This window comes from Trachypithecus francoisi, unplaced genomic scaffold, assembly GCF_009764315.1.
Source record: "Trachypithecus francoisi isolate TF-2019V2 unplaced genomic scaffold, Tfra_2.0 Lachesis_group16, whole genome shotgun sequence".
Classification (NCBI taxonomy): Eukaryota; Metazoa; Chordata; class Mammalia; order Primates; family Cercopithecidae; genus Trachypithecus; species Trachypithecus francoisi.
The window spans coordinates 76926303-76945725 of record NW_022681461.1 but is presented as its reverse complement, the minus strand read 5'-3'; the positions used below and the strand labels follow the sequence as shown (position 1 = coordinate 76945725).

At 43.8% G+C, this 19423-nt stretch overlaps 1 protein-coding gene across 1 annotated transcript in view; it reads right to left on the bottom strand.

Annotated features, from left to right (window-relative positions):
* FRRS1L (ferric chelate reductase 1 like) overlaps window positions 1-18698 on the bottom strand; it is a 31418-nt gene extending 12720 nt beyond the window's left edge. The window contains exons 1-2 of the mRNA XM_033237869.1: window positions 18315-18698; window positions 410-494 (exon numbers count right to left, since the gene is read on the bottom strand). Coding sequence (XP_033093760.1) covers window positions 410-494; window positions 18315-18552 — 323 coding nt within the window. The 5' untranslated portion in view covers window positions 18553-18698. The remainder of the gene's footprint in view (window positions 1-409; window positions 495-18314) is intronic.
* Window positions 18699-19423: the final 725 nt, after the last annotated feature.

Here is a 19423-nt window from a genome sequence, read left to right as displayed (position 1 = left end):
CAGATATCCATAGGTCGTGACTATTTATTTAAAAAGGAATTGGGTATTAAACATGTTTATCATTGCCTGCCCTGCAATGTTATTCAGCCCCTGCTGAATAAGCATGGACACATTCTGCGTCACATGAGCCTTCTGCATATCAGCAATTGGTGAGTAGAAGACACGGGGAGCAATGGTGGTACAGCTACAAAAGAACCACGGAAGAATGGTGCGGGGCCCAGGACACACTAAAGTTAAAAGGCCTTTAAGACTGAAAAGCGGGATGGCCATTACGAAACTTCACAACCCTGCTGAGGTGATGAAGGAGCTCAGGCCCCCTGATTAGAAGGAACTGCATGCAATTTAAATACTACCCTGAGAAGTAAATCAGTCTTAGCCTTAAAGTTACCCAACCTGCGGTTCCACCAACCTAAAGCATCCCTTAGTTTTTCCACAGTCGTCCACTTTGATTTTGGCAAATGGATCCACAGGAGGAGCAGTAGGGAAGGGGTAACCTGGGCAGTGAGAATAAAGAAGGGTTAGAAAATCCAGTAACAACTGTTCCAATGAGAATTTTAAAAAATGTGTTGACTGTTTTTTCTCACACATATCGAGAAATGTTTGGGGACTCAGAAAACGGCTTTGATGAAGCCTAATCATCCCCTTCATGGGGGAGGGTGCAGGACACACACCTTTGGACCTAATCTTGCATGTGAACTGGGAGTAGGTGTGTCTTTTTCTCATTTTACAGGCGAGGAACCTGGGGCACTCAGAGAGGCACAATTTCATACAACCACGGGCTTACCGCTGTCCCCTGAGAGTTTGAGAATCATACTTTTAATACAATATACATGCTCTAAGAGAAAAAAGTTAACAATGATACATTTATATACTTGATAGTGGGATTTTTCCATTTACTTTTTTTTTTTTTATTTTTGAGACGGAGTCTCGCTCTGTCGCCCAGGCTGGAGTGCAGTGGCGCAATCTCAGCTCACTGCAACCTCCACCTCCTGGGTTCAAGCCATTCTCCTGCCTCAGCCTCTGGAGTAGCTGGCACTACAGGCGTCCACCACGCCCGGCTAATTTTTTGTATTTTCAGTAGAGACGGGGTTTCACCATGTTAGCCAGGATGGTCTTGATCTCCTGACCTCGTGATCTGCCCGCGTCGGCCTCCCAAAGTATCCATTTATATACTTGATAACAGGATTTTTCCATTCCATTTTTAACTTCCATTTTGCATTAAGCTGTAGGTAACATTTTCTTATGTCACTAAATTCTTTGTTTTTGTTTTTTGTTGTTTTTGAGACAGAGCCTCACTCTGTTGCCCAGGTTGGAGTGCAGTGGTGTGATCCTGGCTCACTGCAACCTCTGCCTCCCAGGTTCAAGCGATTCTCTTGCCTCAGCCTCTGGAGTAGCTAGGATTACAGGCACCTGCCATCACACCCAGCTAATTTTTGTATTTTTAATAGAGACAGGGTTTCACCATATTGACTAGGCTGGTCTCGAACTCCTGACCTCAAGTGATCCACCGTCCTCAGCCTCCCAAAATGCTGGGGTTACAGGTGTGAGCCACCACACCCAGCTTGTCACTAAATTATTTAAACACATCACTTCTAACAGTTGTCTATCTTTCTTATATTACCACCATAATACACCAAACCATACATTGAAGGAAGGATAAGGCTGCATTATGCCTCCACTTTGTGAGAGAAATCTTTTATCCTAGACTGTTTACTCCACGTACACAGGAACCATGTGTGACTTATCTTGTATTCTCTGCCCAGCATAGTGGCACTGGACACTGAATAAATGACTGTCAAATGAACAAATAAAATCACCCACAGACATTAGGAAATGTAAATCAGTACAAACTTTTAAAAATCATTCTATTTTATGAGTTTTTTTTCTTGTTATTTTAAAGTTTTTCTTTGGGATTTGTAATGTTTTTTGTTTGTTTTTTAAGTGAGACTTTGCTAATTTTGTCTATTAGATTTATTATACTTTAAAAAAAGCCACCAGGTCACACTTTTCAGGCACACTTCTGTGCACTCTGAATAGTCCATTTTTACTATCTTAGATCTTGATCACATGATAAAGTACAATCCTAACTTTTTATCACCTAAGTAATTGGGTGAAATGCATTACTTTTTCTAGTTTTATGCTTATTTTATGCTAGGTCCTATATCTGCTTCAGTACTATAGACCAGGGGTCCCCAATCCCCAGGCCACTGACCAGTACCAGTCCATGGCCTGTTAGAAACTAGGCTGCACAGTGAGTGAGTTGCAGGCAAGTAAGAGAAGCTTCACCTGTATTTACAGCCACTCCCCATGGCTTGCATAACTGCCTGAGCTCCGCCTCCTCTCAGATCAGCAGTGGCATTAGATTCTCATAGGAGTGCAATCCCTATTGTGAACTGCACATGTGAGGGATCTAGGTTGTGCGCTTCTTATGAGAATCTAATGCCTGATGATCTGTCACTGTTTCCTATCACCCCCAGATGGGACCGTCTAGTTGCAGGAAAACAAGCTCAGGGCTCCCACTGATTCTACATTATGGTGAGTTGTATAATTATTTCATTATATATTACAATGTCATAATAATAGAAATAAAGTGCATGATAAAAGTAAGGTACTTGAATCATCCCAAAACCACCCCCTTGACCCAGTCCATGGAAAAATTGTCTTCCATTAAACCAGTCCCTGGTGTCAAAAAGGCTGGGGGCCGCTGCTATAGACTGAGTCCTGACTTGAATGAGTTTTGCTTTTCTCTGAATAGTTATTGAGCCACTACGAACTACTGTATGTTAAGCAGCTTCATATACCTTCTTCCTCTTACTTCTCACTACAATCCTGAGGCCATTTTTCTCAGAATATTTATCCAGGAATTCAACGATTGTTCACTTACATGTTTTTGAAATTCTATAGTTCACAGACAATCTCTTTTAATGTTGCATCTGACTCAGGTTCCCCATCTTCTTCCATTTTCAAACATATCATCCTTACTACTTCCTGGTATCTAGAATAATACATCAGCATACAGCAGATTTCCAGCTCAATAAATACAAGTTATTATTACTACTGGATTATTATCACTATTTTTTTTTTTTTTTTTTTGAGACAGAGTCTTGCTCGGTCGCCCAGGCTGGAGTGCAATGGCACAATCTCAGCTCACTGCAACCTCTGCCTCCCGGGTTCAAGCAATTCTCCTGCCTCGGCCTCCTGAGTAGCTGGGATTACAGGTGCTCACCACCATGCCTGGCTAATTTTTGTATTTTCCATAGAGATGGGGTTTCACCATGTTGGACAGGCTAGTCTCGAACTGCTGACCTCATGATCTGCCCGCCTCAGCCTCCCTAAATGCTGGGATTACAGGTGTGAGCCACTGCACCTGGCCCTATTATCACTATTAAATTTTGTAAACTGGCTTAAGAAGTAATAATCATTGGGTACAACTGTCTCTTTAAGAACAACAGGTTTCTAAACTCCAAATGAAAGCAAATTTTGGAACAAAGCTCACTTATAAATGTTCTGAACTAGCTTATTCATGTTGGCAAACGGCTTCTCAGGGCTTTTCTAGCACTAATTTTCTATTATCATATATGCTTCTAAAACTTGTAATAGGAACTTGTGTTCTGTCAAATGCACTTGGACATGCCTTTAATAACATTTTCCTCTTATATTGCAAACTTTTGAAAAATAAAGGATTTGGCCTTTGTCTCTGGTTTCTGGGAGAGAAATTCTAAATCCTTGGAATTTCCCAAGTAATGGGAGTGTTTTTGTTCTTCATGAGCCCCTTGGATCACACCTGAGTTAATGCCGAGCAATGAGATGACTCAGAATAGAGGCTGGTCACTGGAAAAACCATGTGATTAGAAGGTTGGGGCTTTGTGCTAGACCTACCTCTAGGGAGGGTTGTGGGGCTGGAGATTGAGTTTAACCATGTGGCCAATGATTAAATCAATCAATCATGCCAACATAGTGAGACCCCAATAAAAACTCTGGACACTGAAGCTCAGTGCAGCTTCCTGGTTGAACACATTGATGTGCTGGGAGGGCAATGTGCTAATCCTACGAGGAGAAGGCATGGAAACTCTGCCTTTGGGAGCCCCTCAGACCTCACCCTATGTGTCTTTTTATTGACTGTTCCTGAGTTGTTTCCTTTATAACAAAACTGTCATAGTAAAAATAGCACTTATTTTTCCTGAGTTCTGTGAAACATTCTAGCAAATAATAGAAGCTGAAATGGGAAGCTTCTTCTATCTTGTGGGAAGACCCCACATCTATAGCCAGTTGGTCTGAGGTGTGGACAGTCTTATTGTGAACCATGCTCTTTCACTTGTGGGATCTGCACTAACTCTGGGTCATTAGTGTAGGAACTGAATTGCAGTACACCAGTGGGGAGTTGATATTGGAATATAAGCAGAGCAGAATTAGATTTTTTTCCTGAAATTAAATGATCTCTATTTAGTATAAAATAAGTTTGGACCATGTGCCAATATTTAAGCTCTTGTCTCAGCTACAACCCAGCCTTCTATAGGCTGAGTACTCTGCAAACCACTTCTCCTTTGCCAGGTGCTTAGACTCTGCCAATAGCAAGCATTAGAAGAAGGCACATGGGGGGAAAGAGGACTGTTCCTTCCTGTGTGATTGCTGTTCCAATAAGCAAGTTCTCAGCAACTCTACTTCATCCTGGCAGTTGGTCTGAGTTCTGAGTTCGGTGCTAGGCTCCCACAACAAGCCTCATCCCATGCTGCTCCAAGGTATCAGCAGTAGCTGAGCACAGCCTCATTCTCAAAGGATGGGTCACAGCTCTGTGAGGCCCTGGTCTGGGCCCTTTTTATAATCTCAAGCCCTTCTCTTTGCAACTCCAGCCCCAGGGGTGGTAACTTTCCTGAAGTTATTTTCTGTATGCTATCTTGGTACTCCCTTTTTGCTTCTCCAGTCCTGCAACTTCTTACTTAGACAATTCCCTGGGCTGGTCTTTTGTTTAAACAGCTAGTATAATTTCTGTCTTTCTTACTGGACCTTGATTGATACAGACTAAATGGATTAACCTTTGAATACTGACACAATGTGTTTGCCAAAACTGTAGCTTACTAGTACTTATCTGAAGGCTGGAAAATAAAGACATTCAATAGGATCTATGTTTTACATGCATTACATAATCCTAATGGGAAATTATTTTAATTATAGAATTCTAACTACCCTAGGTGCACAGAATTAAATTGATATTTCTTCATTTATGAAACACTCATTATCAGTCTATGCAAAGCCAATCTGAGATTTTTCTTTTTTTTTTTTTTTTGAGACGGAGTCTTGCTCTGTTGCCCAGGCTGGAGTGCAGTGGCGTGATCTCAGCTCACTGCAAGCTCTGCCTGCCAGGTTCACGTCATTCTCCTGCCTCAGCCTCCCAAGTAGCTGGGACTACAGGTGCCCACTACCACGCCCAGCTAATTTTTTGCATTTTTAGTAGAGATGGGTTTCACCATGTTAGCCAAGATGGTCTTGATCTCCTGACCTGGTGATCTCCTGACCTGGTGATTCTCCTGACCTGGTAATTCGGCCTCCCAAAGTGTTGGGATTACAGGCGTGAGCCATGGTGCCTGGCGCCAATCTTAGATTTTTTCTCCAATCCATCACTAATTCCATTTTATTCCCCATCTTAGACACAAGGTCCAGTGTATTTCATGCATATCCTTCTCCCAAGGATAGAAGTTTTAACAAAAAATGAACACTCTGACACATACATCTTAGAAAAGCAATATTTTACTATGATAAACTGAAAGGACACATTAGCAATAATGGATAACAGACAATTTGATGGTAGGGGTAAGATTTTCATCTCAGTACGTTCCATGTAGCATGGAATTCTCCCTGTCCAGGGAAAAGTCCTGCCAGGTTGCAGAAAGTTTTTCATATTCCCAAGATCATCATCCTGAAACTCTTGCATGATTACCTTACAACATAATTACCAAATGGCCTTCAACAGATCCTGGATGTAAGGTTCAGGTTCCAGGCACAATTTCTCACTCTGCCAACAGCACCCCTTGACATGTTGCCCACAGCTGCACTGCATTAGCCTGTTCATAGCCATGCACAAACACAGCAGACCAGTGAGGGCCCACTGCAACTTACCGTTCACCTCTATGTTTATTTTTACATAGGTGTGCTCTTAATATATCACTTGTATATGTTTTAATTTGCATAAATGACACTGTGCAGAACATCTCATTCTATTTATTATTTCCCTTTGGAAATCTAGCCACATATGTAAGACTGAATATTATTCAGTCGTAAAAAATGAAGTACTGATATGTTACAACATGGATGTACCTTCATTATATAATCTCATTTACATGAAATGTCCAGGATAAAGTTGGGTGCAGTGACTCATGCCTGTAATCCCACCACTTTAGGAGGATGAGGCAGGCAGATTACTTGAGGTCAGGAGTTTGAGACCAGCCTGGCCAACATGGCAAAACCCTGTCTCTACTAAAAATACAAAAAAAAAAAAAAAAGCCGGGTGTGGTGGTACACACCTGTAGTCCCAGCTACTTGGGAGGCTGAGGAAGAATTGCTTGAATCTGGGAGGTGGAGGTTGCAGTGAGCTGAGATTGCACCACTGTATTCCAGCCTGGGCAACAGAGCAAGACTCCATCTTAAAAAAAAAAAAAAAATGTCCAGGATGACAAATATTGAAACAGCAAGATTAATGGTTGCCTCAAGCTGGGGTGGGGAGGAGGGAGACGAGGAACTGCAGAGTGATAGCTAAAGGGCATAGGGTTTCTTTTGGGGATGATGCAAATGTTCTAAAATTGATTGTGGTGACAAATGCACAACCCTGCGAATATACTAAAAAGCGCTGCATTGTACATTTTAAATGGGTGAATTGTGTGGTGTGTGAGTTATATTTCAATAAAACTGTTGCAGAAAAGAAAAGAAAAGAAAAAAAAAACAATGGATATCTTGCATCCCATTCCCTCCCTTCACATACCCAGTTCTGACTCAAGTGTCATGTACATGATTGATGGAATCAAAATCGTATCCAGAACTCAGGATTCCAGGTAATACTCTAGCCTCTGCATCAGGGGCCGGAACACTAGAGAGTCTGGGGTAGATGCAGAGAGAGTCCATCCATCTTACTCGTCAAATTTCTCCTTTTTAATTTCATATGTAGTTTATGTGTATTTTCACCCTTTCCCTTGATTAGTCATGCCAGAAATTTGTGTATCTTATGAGTTTTCAAACAGTCCACATTCAGTTGGGGTCATCACTCTCATTTTCACATGTGTTTTCCATTTCATTTATTCCCACCCAGATCTGTTATTTCCTTCCTTTTTGTTTCCATTTTGAATTGAATGCTTAGCTTACTTTTTTTTTTTGAGACGGAGTCTCACTCTGTTACCCAGGCTGGAGTGCAGCGGCGTGATCTTGGCTCACTACAACCTTCGCCTCCCAGGTTCAAGCGATTCTCCTGCCTCAGCCTCCCGAGTAGCTGAGAACACAGGCGCCCACCACCATGCCTGGCTAATTTTTTTGTATTTTAGTGGAGACAGGGTTTCACGGTGTTAGCCAGGATGGTCTCGATCTCCTGACCTCGTGATCCACCCGCCTAGGCCTCCCAAAGTGCTGGGATTACAGGTATGAGCCACTGCACCCAACCTTTTATTATTATTATTATTATTTATTATTATTGTTATTTTTTGAGACAGGGTCTTGCTCTGTCACCCAGGCTGTAGTGCATTGGCGCAATGACGGCTCACTGCAATATCCGCCTCCTGGGCTCAGGTGATCCTCCTACCTCACCCTTCCAAGTTGTTGGGACCACAGGCATGAGCCACCACACCCAGCTAATTTTTTAAATTTTTTGTAGAGATAGGGTTTTGCCATGTTGCTCAGGCTGGTCTCAAACTCTCGGGCTCAAGCGATCTGCCCCTCTCAGCCTTCCAAAGTGCTGAGATTACAGTTGTAAGTCACCACACCAAGCCTCTAATTTTTCTTATTTTCTGATAAATGTATTCAAAACTATAAATTTCCCTCTAAGCTCTCTTTTAGATTCACGCCAGATATTTTGACATGCAATGCTTTGATGGTCATTATATGCATATCTTAATTTTCTTTATGATTTTCTCCTTAACATATAGGTTATTATTGTTTTTACTTACAGACATCGGTGATTTTTCCCCTTATACTTTTGTTAATTTCAAATCTTACCGCATTGGAATCAGAAGACATCTGTATGATGTAAACTGTTTGTAATTTGTTGACTTTCTCATATTCTGGTATATGGCTGATTTTAGTGGATTTATGTGCTCAAAAAGAGTATGATTTTGTATTTGTGGATTTTACATATCTATTTAATTGAACTTATCATTCATATAATTGAAATTATGATACATATCTATATATCTATTATATGATATATATCTATGTCTTTTATTTTTTGGAGACAGGGTCTCACTGTGTCGCCCAGGCTAGAGTGCAGTGGCACAGTCATGGCTCATTGCAGCCTCAAATTCGTGGACTCAAGCCATCCTCTTGCCTCAGCACCCCAAGCAGCTGGGACCATAGGCAGGTGCCACTGTGCCTGGCTAATTTTTTTTATTTTGTATAGAGAATATGTTGCCCAGGCTAGTCTCAAACTCCTGGTCTCAAAGCTATCCTCCTAGGCCGGGCGCGGTGGCTCAAGCCTGTAATCCCAGCACTTTGGGAGGCCGAGACGGGCGGATCACGAGGTCAGGAGATGGAGACCATCCTGGCTAACACGGTGAAACCCCGTCTCTACTAAAAAATACAAAAAACTAGCCGGGCGAGGTGGCGGGTGCCTGTAGTCCCAGCTACTCGGGAGGCTGAGGCAGGAGAATGGCGTGAACCCGGGAGGCGGAGCTTGCAGTGAGCTGAGATCCGGCCACTGCACTCCAGCCTGGGCGACACAGCGAGACTCCGTCTCCAAAACAAACAAACAAACAAACAAACAAAAAAATCAAAGCTATCCTTCTGCCTTGGTCTCCCTATATCTTTCATTTTAAAACTTTGTTTGATTTTTCAATACCAAGGGTGGTATGTCCAATTACAAATGTCGGTTTATATTTTGCTCTACACTATTTCCATCAGTTATTGCTTTTATTTGGACACTACACTGTTACAGGTAAACATCCCTGATTGGTTTCTTCTATCGGCATATGACATAATTTGCTCCTTATGTTTTATCTTCTATATTTTGTCCGATGTTACTGTCATCTTGGTTTTCTTATGGTTCATCTTTGCCTAAAATATCATTTTCCATTCCTTCAGAAATATTTTGTATAGTACTTATGCATTTATGTATGTGATCAAAACTCTTCTGTAATGTTCCTTTCTCATTGTGTACTTGTCTGGTTTTGCTAATAAGGTTATGTTATCCTCATAAAACAAGCTGGAAACTATTCCTTCTTTGAGTGTCCCTTGAAATAATGTGTTTAAGATTAGCATCAGCTGTCACTTGAGTGTCTGGTAGAACTGAGCCTGGAGTTTTCTTGGTTGGAAGATATTTTTAACTGATTCAATTTCTTTGATGGGTAAAAAATTATTTGGCTTTTCTAATTTTTCTTGAGTCAGTTTTTGGTAAGTTGCAATTTTTTTCTAGGAATTTGTCCATTTAAATTTTCAAGTGTATTGGCATAAAGCTGTTCGTTGTATTTCTTATTGGCTCATCTGCTTTCATTTTTAGTGAGCTATAATTCACATACTGTAAAATTCACCTTTTTCAAGTATACAGATCGGTGTTTTTTAATGTATTCATAAGGTTATGCAACCATCACCACTATCTAATTCACAAACACTTCCATGATTCCAAGAAAAATCCCTGTACCTGTTAGCAGTCACTCCCAATTCCCCCTCCTCTCAGTCCCTGGCAACCATGAATCTACTTTCTACCTCTATGAATTTGCTTATTCTGGACATTTTATATCAATGGAATCATACAGCATGTGGCCTTTTGTGTCTGGCTTCCTTCACTTAGCATAATATTTTCAAGGTTCATGGTAGCATGTATCAGAACTTCATTCCTTTTTCTGGCTAAATAATATTCCATTGTATGGATCAACCACATACATGTACATCCATTCATCAGTCTGATAGGCATTTGGGTTGTTTCCACTTTTTGGCTATTATGAATAGTGCTGCTATGGACAAGTTTTTGTGTGAACATATGTTTCCAATTCCCTTGGAGTAGAACTGCTGCATCATATGGTAATTCTGTGTTTAACTTTTTGAGAAACTGCCAACCTATTTTCCAAAGTAGCTGCACCATTTCACATCCTTACCACAATGTATGAGAGGTCCAATTTCTTCACATCCTTGCCAGGACTTGTTATTTTCCTTTTAAAAAAAATCACCATCCTAGTGGGTGTGAAGTGGTATCTCATTATGATTTGGATTTGCATTTCCTTAACAGTCAATGATGTTGGGCATCTTTTCATGTGCTTGTTGGCAATTTCTATGTCTTCTTTGGAAAAATGTCTTTTTAAAGCTTTTTTCTATTTTTAAATTGGATTATCCTTTTATTAAGTTGTAATAATTACAATTAGCTTTTAAATCTCTGCTATGTCTGAGGTTCCCCCTTTGTCATTCTTATTTTTTTCTTGATGAATTTTGCCAGATGGTTAACTTTATATGTCAATTTGGCTGGCCAAAGTGCCCAGATATGTGGTTTAAAGAAACTGAATATATCTTGAAGGGTGTTTTAGGAGTGGATTAACATTTAAGTGGGTGGGCCAGGTGCGATGGCTCATGCCTGTAATCCCAGCACTTTGGCCGAGGCGGGTGGATCACGAGGTCAGGGGTTCGAGACCAGCCTGACCAACATGGTGAAACCCTGTCTCTACTAAAAATACAAAAATTAGCCAGGTGTGATGGGACCCACCTGTAATCCCAGCTACTCGGGAAGCTGAGGCAGGAGAATTGCTTGAACCCAGGAGGAGTAGGTTGCAGTGAGCCAAGATCGCACCATTGTACTCCAGCCTGGGTGACAGAGCAAGACTCTGTCTCAACAACAACAACCACCAAAAAAAAAAAAATGTAAGTAGGTGGACTCTGAGCAAAGTAGATTGCCCTCCATAATGCAAGTTGGCCTCATCCAATCAGTCAAAGGCCTGAAGAGAACAAAAAGAGTGACCTCCACCAAGCAATGTAGCAGTAGATGGCCTCCAGACTTGACTTGCAAACATCAGCTCATCTCTGGGTCTCCAGCCTGCCAACCCATCCTGCAGATTGTGGAACCTGCCAGCCTCCATAATCATGTGAACCAATTCCTTAAAATAAATCTGTCTACATAGATACATATCCTATTGGTTTTGTTTCTCTGGAAAACCCTGATTACACACTTATCTGTCTTATTAAGTTTTCAAAGAATCACTTTTGGCTTTGTGGATCCCCTTTACTGAATATTTGGTTTCTATTTCATTAATTCTGCTATATCTTTATTATTTCATTATTTGTTTCCTTCTACTATCTTCAGATTTATTCCCTTCTTTCTCTCACTTCACAGTTTTCGGTCTTTCTTCTTTTCTTCTGTCAATTTGAACCCAACAGCCAACTGCCTCCAGGGGTTTCTCCCTGGATATTCCACAAGCAAATCAATTCCAGATGAGTTCCTCCACCTCCCAAAAGCTCTTGCTCCTATGTTTCTTATCTTAGTGGATAATCCCACTAGCGACCTACAGTCTCGCAATCCTGAAGTCTCAGTCCTAAGTTTCTCCCTCTCCCCAACCTGGCACATTTACTCAGTCATCACTTCCTGTTATTCCTTTTATTTATTTTGAGATAGGGTCTCACTCTGTCACCCAGACTGGAGTACAGTGGTGTGAACATGGCTCACGGTAGCCTCAACCTCCTGGGCTCAAGTGATCCTCCTGCCTCAGCCTCCCATGTAGCTGGGACCACAGGTGTGTACCACCATGCCCAGTTAACTTTTTTATCTTTTTGTAGAGATGGGATATCACTTTGTTGCCCAAGGCTGATCTCAAACTCCGAGGCTCCTCTCGAAGTGTTGGGATTACAGGCATGGGCCACTGCACTTGACCACTTCTTGTCATTCCTACCTCAGAAACCAGAGCCTGACTTTTGTCTGTAGCTCTACCTCTTATCTTCTCTGGCTTCTCTCTCACTCCTTCTGCCCTGCCGCCATCTTTTTGAAAAAGAAATCTATTTTTTTTTTTTTTTGAGACAGAGTCTCGCTCTGTCACCGAGACTGGAGTGCAATGGCACAATCTTGGCTCATCACAACCTCTGCCTCCCAGGTTCAAGTGATTCTCCTGCCTCAGCCTCCTGAGTAGCTGGGATTACAGGCACCTGTCATCATGCCCAGCTAATTTTTGTATTTTTATAGAGACAAGTTTCACCATGTTGGCCAGGTTGGTCTTGAACTCCTGCCCTCAGGTGATCCGCCTGCCTCAGCTTCCCAAAGTGCTGGGATTACAGGCCACCTCACCCGACCTGAAGCAGAAATCTAATGCTGTCATCCCACTGCTCCTCATAGTACTCCCCAACATTCCACCTCCCCTACACCTACCTGTCCTCCTTAGTCTTGAGACATATGTGTTGAACCACCCAGACACAGTCAGCTTTTCCCTCTTCCCTTCGCTCTGTCCATTCCCACATTTTTCATCACTTAAATTGTTTTGGCTTGTTCCTTTCTCTCCATTTTCCATTTTGATGCTATTTTTTTCCCTCTAAAATAAAAACCTGAATGAGACTCAATAATATTGGCTTGGGGCTTTTCTAAAAACGGGTGTATCAATTCTTCTCCTTCCATTTCTTTCCTTCTCCTGACATGGACTCTATAAGCTCTTTCAGTAACTTCTGTTTTGGAGAACAATTCGAGCCATTTTTTTTTCTCTCCCTCCTTTCCTCTCTATTATTTTATACTCCCTTCATTTATTCCTGAACCATGAGAGGTACTTATTTTCTTGGTTGATTTTTTAGGTTCTCAATCTGGCTTTGTGGTTTCCATTCTTGTCTAATTCAAGAAACTATCTGTTCCTTTTTTGCAATCCCTTGAGCCTGTTTTGCCATACTCTACTGAGTGGTTAATGGCTTCTGGTTTGCTATTTATTGCTTCTAATTAACTGCTTGGCTCACAGCCTTTAGGTATTAATTTAGTACTTGATTCCTTGAAGTTTAAGTTTTAATTGTCTGGCCACACCATTCAGTTTCATCCGAGAACTACTGCATCAGCCTCTTTCTGGATGGCCTCAATTTTTGTTCCTTCTCTTTTTAGAGTCGTATTATGAAGTAAAAATATCAAAGGGTTTTATAAGGTGTAAAGTTCCACACAGAAGTGAATTCAGTCTTCATGGTGGCACTCTACTGCTTAGGAAACTGTAGGCCCTAACTGTCTACCATATCAGTTCCAAACCCACCCTCTCAAGTTCACTCACAAAATACCTAATTCTAGACTGGATGTGGTGGCTCACGCATGTAACCCCAGCACTTTGGGAGGCCAAGGCAGGCAGATCTCTTGAGGTCAGGAGTTCAAGATCAGCCTGGCCAACATGGTGAAACCCTGTCTCTATTAAAAATACAAAAATTAGCCAGGTGTGATGGCGCATGCCTGTAATCCCAGCTACCTGGGAGGCTAAGGCACAAGCATCATTTGAACTCAGGAGGTGGAGGTTGCAGTGAGCTGGGATCGCACTACTGCACTCCAGCCTGGACAACAGAGTGAGATTCTGTCTCAAAAACAAAAACAAAAAACCAATTCTACCTGTCCAATCCATGTCCTAGGGCAAGTCAACAGGGACCCTCCATTCCAGGTGGGCGGGACACCTTAAACCACCTTGTCCATTAAGTCCATCAACAAATCCACAGAGTTCTCTGCTACTTTCTAGCTGTGTGACTTTAGCCAAAATATTCAAACTTTCTGTGGGTCAGTTTCTTTATCTCTACAGTAGCAATAATAGTATTGCTAATCCTTACAGTGTTGCTGTAAGGATTAAAATTAATATGGACAAGGTACCTTAAAGCGGTGCCTGCTACATAGTAAGCACATATTAAAAGTTGCTCTAATTGGTATTATGATCAGGCTAGATTCATGAAGGATACAAAGATAAATTAGACGTAAATTGTTACCCTTAACGAATTTCCAGATTAGTAGAGTGGTAAGTTATATAACCACATACCATCCATGGTAGATGGGGGAAGGATATAGGGAGATGATGAAACGTCTGCCCTTTGCCCCATGTTCTGTCATTTCTACCTCTCTAGCTCTTTCCCAAGAAAAATTGTGATCAGAACTCAATGGTCAGAAAATCCTTGATTGAGCCACATTTTACAAGCAGTCAGATGACTATGCCTTAAAGATAAGTGACCACAAAGGATGTTCTGTCTTTTCCTTCTTAGGCAGGGTATGGCTCCAAGGGTCAGGCAATTAACATCATCCATGTAGCTGGCTGGGTTAAGACTCAGGGTCTGCTTCTCAAACCTGGCCATCTTAGCAGCAGAGAGAAGCAAGCTTCATTTGTGACTTAACCCTTAGCCAACATCCAGCTCAGTTTTGTTTGTTTGTTTTTCCCCAAAGAACCCTCAGAAATGAGCATTTGCCCATAATCAAATGGTAATCTGTTCCACATTCTATCACTGCTCTGAATATGCAGATTCTGGGTTAAGAACCTCAAGGGAAAGAAGTATGAGTGGTAGGATTCAAGCACTAAGACCATATCTGAACTCCTGACCATAGAGAGCAAAGAGGGTCATGGCAGACTGTGTGCTGTGGAAGCATATCTTTGCCTAGTGGGAGAAGGAGAAAATCAGGGAAGGCTTCCTGAAAGAGGTGGCATTTGAGCTGAGACTGTAAGGATGAGTAGTATAGGCTTAGACAGTGGGACCCTCAAAGAATTCTGAACACTAGCATAGTTAAACCAAAACATAACTTAAATTTTTAAAAATGACCACATTGGGGGTGATCATTTTTTTGAGACAGCAAATAAGTCAGCATCCCACCTCTGGATTTGAGGGCCTTGGGCAATCTGGATACTGGGGAAATAGTCTCTAGGTAGGGTAGGTAATGATCAGTAGGCTCTCTCTCAGTTTCAGTGGAATTTCCATTCCCACCTCCATTACTCAAATTCCTTTTTTCTGATTTTTGTACTCAGTTTCATGGCTATTTGAGACATAAGAAGGGGGTACCCTGCACAGAGGGAACAAGTAGCCCAGTCCCTAGAAATGGACAACCTCAAGTGTATTGATAGAATAAGTCAAAGGCATTCCTTGCACTTCTTCACTTGCCACATCCTCCAAGGTCAGTCAGGTTCCCTCCTTCCTTCTCCACTGAATCTATCCTAGGAGAGTTCCACCTATAACCTCTCATCTCCTGAATCCATGGATAATTTTGAGTCTTCATGCTATCAGGCCTCTCCTTGGTAGGAAACAGGCTCTTTTCCTTTGCCTTCTGGGACACCCCTCTCTCCTGGTTCTTCTTCCCTCTCTCTGGCAACCCCTTCTCAGCCCCCGCTTTTAAGGCAATGTCACTGTTTATTTCTAGGCATCTTGGGAAAGTCTCTATTCAGGACCCACAGGGCTGAAGTCCAGGCCCAGGGTAATCTAGCAGAGGCACTGCCTCTGATAGGCCCACACCACTTACATCCCAACTAGCACCCACCAGATGGTGGTAGAATCTGTATGCAAAGAGGAAGTGAAACTGTCAGAGAGAAGAGGGTAGGAGAAGAATGGAGAGTAAAAGCTCAGGGTGAGGGAAGCGGAGATATGGTTGTAAAAGGAAGTTGAGTCAGGGAGGAAATTTCAGATAAAGCAGTTGAATATTCATTCGGGGAACAGGTTGAATTTTTTTTTTTTTTTTGAGACTGAGTCTCACTCTGTTGCCCAGGCTGGAGTCCAATGACACAATCTCAGCTCACTGCAACCTCCCCAACTCCTGGGTTCAAGTGATTCTCCTGCCTCAGCCTCCTGAGTAGCTGGGATTACAGGTGTGCACCACCATGCCCGCCTAATTTTGTATTTTTAGTAGAGACGGGTTTCATCATGTTGGCCAGGCTGGTCTCGAACTCCTGACCTCCTGATCCACCCACCTCAGCCTCCCAAAGTGCTGGGATTACAGGTGTGAACCACCGCGCCCGGCCCCATCACAGACTTTTGAGTGCAACGCCAACAGGTTAGAAGCAGGCTTCAGGAGAGTTAAACCAGTTTTATGTGCAGAATGGTGGGAGGGCGAAGCAGACACACTAGGGATTGGTACACATGTAGCAAAGCCCTGCTGCCTGCTGTGCAGTCACCTCATCTAAATGCCTTCCCTCTTCTGTGTCACTGAAGTCTTTCCTACTTCATGGCTTGACTATATAAAGCTGTCCTTGACGGCTGTGGCCCACCTGATGTCCATGTTCATAAAACTTTCTGGACCATACAATGAACATATCATTCTCTCTGTAGAGAGACTCAAAGGACGTACAGAATCTGACCCTACCCTTCATTTGTTAGATGCATGAACGCAATCAGAATAGAAGCTCTCACATACCACATTTCAGTCACCTGGCAGCACTAGGTTGTGTACAATGTAAAGATACACTAGATGCTTTCAGAAACAGATGGGTTTTGGAATATTTATTTTTTTCCAGAGTGACAGATTCTGCCACATGTCTCTCCAGCTAGAAGACTACATTTCTAAGCCTTCCTTGAAGCTAGGTCATTGTAACTATGTTTTTGCCAAAGGAATGTGAACAGCAGTAATGTGGGCAGCCAGCTTAAAAGGTAACTACTTGCCCTGAACTTCTCTTTTTCTTTCCCTCAATCTTGAACAAGGACATGCAAGCAACCTGGCTTCTACTGTACAGATGAGGACAAAGCCTCAGGGGGATGGTAGAGCAACAAGATGGAAAGAACCCGGGTCCCAGAATGACCTTGTGGAACAGAGTCATCCCACCAGCCCCAGACCAACCAGACTTTTATCAGAGAGAAAAATAAACTACCTTATTTAAACCACTATACATTAAAATCTCTAATTCAGCAGTTAAGCCTCTAGTTAATACATTTCCCCAAATCCATTCTCTCCATCTTCTTTAATACAATAATTCTGATTTTTGAACCGGGCATATTATGTCTCAGCTAATAGGCTGTACTTTCCATCCTCCTTTGTACCTATGTGCAACCACATTATCAAGTTGTGGCCAAAGAAGTATAAAAATTGTTATATGAAACTTCTGAGTAATCCCCTTATAAAGTAGTCAGTGACCTTCTTCCTGCTTCATTTTTCCCACTGTCTGGAATGTGAATATAATGGCTGTAGCTCAAGCAGTTATTTTGAACCATGAAGTTACATGCTAAGAATTGTGAAGAACCAGAAGGGCAGGATCCAGGGGCCCTGGTGACCAAGGAGCCTCCACACCAGTTCTGGATTACCTATTTCTCAGTTTCTTTCCATAGAGAGAAACTTCTATCTTGTTGAAGCTATTAATGTTTGCTTGTTGTATGCAGCTGAACTTAATCCTAATAACAGAGACATCCACTAACAGATATGAGCTTCTGGGACTCAACACTTCACACCCCAGCTTGATTGTTGGATATCCTTCTTAGCAGAAGAAAAGGAAAATCACTGCTTCCCAAAGTTGCTAAAGTAAGAGGCTAGTTTCCGTTCCTTCTGACCACCATCCGCTTGGCTTTTGTGCTCACTGAAGCAGCTCTACAGGGAGGCCCTTGGCTGACAAACTCCCAGTCCGTGGGCCCAGCAGGCCACAACAATGGTGGCTCACACTAGGGGACCATAACATATGTGGCATCATAAAAGAAGAGGGATGGGAGTGGGGAGGCTGATGTGACCCAGCTCTGATGGGTCAGTAAGCAGGAACAGAACGCTACGAAGTGGGTGCTGGTCACTGCAAGTTTAGGTCAATACAGACAGGGAGGAAATAAGGCAACCTCTCTCTCTAGGTTGTGGTTTTTCTGCTTCCCCACAACTGCTCTGGCCAGATGGCGGCCTCCTCTCCCTATAACCCAACCCCAGGCGGCAAAGGTGGAAGCCAGATCTAAGAACCGGGGGAGCTTAGACTCAGCACCCACCCCTATCCACAGCCTTGCAGAAGTTGGGTGATCCCTCCCTCTCCCAGCCTCACTCTCCCCATCTGTAAAGCGGGCGGCAGGCATTGACAGCTCTTTGGGCCTTTCCTCCAAGCCGGCGAAGGTCTGGGCACTGCGCTCCCCATCCTGGCCTCGCCTCTGCCAGAGCTGCCTCCACGGACATCTTTTCCGACCCCCTCCCCCTCCCTCTCCCCTGCTCCTCGTTCCCCCGATCCTCGGTCCCCCACCCCGGGTCTCCCCTCCCGTAACCCCTCGCCCTCCCGCAGCCTCACCCTCCTCCGACAGGTAGCGCAGGTCGTAGAACTCCCCCGCAAAGGTGCCGTAGGAGGAGTCGTGGCGCGGCACCGCCTCGTCGGCGCCCGTGTCCCCCCGCGCGCGGCCCCGGGGTCCCCGGCCCCCCGGGCCCGCACCGTCGTCCGCTGGGCTGGCTGCGCAGGCGGCGGGTCCCGTCAGCAACAGCAGGAGCAGCGGCGTCCAGACCCTCGGGTGCTGCCGGAGCGGCCACGCCATCGCTGCACACAGATCCCGCAGCCACGCCGCTCGGGCCGCAGCTGGGGCGCCCGGGCGCGGGCCGGGACTGAGCCGCCGCGGAGGCCACCAGCACGCGCCCGCGCAGCCGCGGAGCCTCCCGCACCCCCGCCTCCCTGTCTCGGTCTGCGCATCCTCGCTCCAGCCCCGCAGCCTCCCCCTTCCTCTTGGAACCCCCTCCTCCCCCCACCGGACTCTCCTTCCTAGCAGCTTCCCTTCTCCTGTCCTTCTTTCCATTCTCCCCATCTCCCCGACTTCCCTCCACTCAGGCAGATTTGGCCCTTCTACCCCCTTGCTACTCGGGAATGTGGTCCGCGGATCGGCAGCATCAGCATCACCTGGAAGCTTGTTAGCATCACTAAGGCCCCACTCCAGACCCGTGAAGCTGGATGTTCATTTCACCAAAATTCCCAGGAGATCCCAATGCATGTTCAATTTATGAAACACTCCTCCAGAGAGTTTACCCTGGACACACCTGGTCGGTGCTGCCTCCTCAACCTTGTGCCGGCGCTTTTTGGCTTACATAAAGCACTTGCTAGACGTGTTATTTCTTGGATCATCACAGAAGGAACTTGAAATTCCAAGACCCCCACTATAGAGCTAGGTAAACTGAGGTGTTTAGAGACGGAGAAAAAACTGGAACCCAGATCTCCAGACTGGATTCACCTGCTTCCTCTCCAGGCTCTTGCGGTGTGTAATCAACAGAGGCTGGTGCCAGTAGGTAACCTGGCTCTCTTCAAAACTAGGCTTCTGGTTTACTCTATTTCCCTGCAGCAAACACGCACGGGCCTTGGAAGGCCCATGTCTGAGGGCCATGCTGAATTGTTGATTTTTCTCAAATCCATTCCTGCTG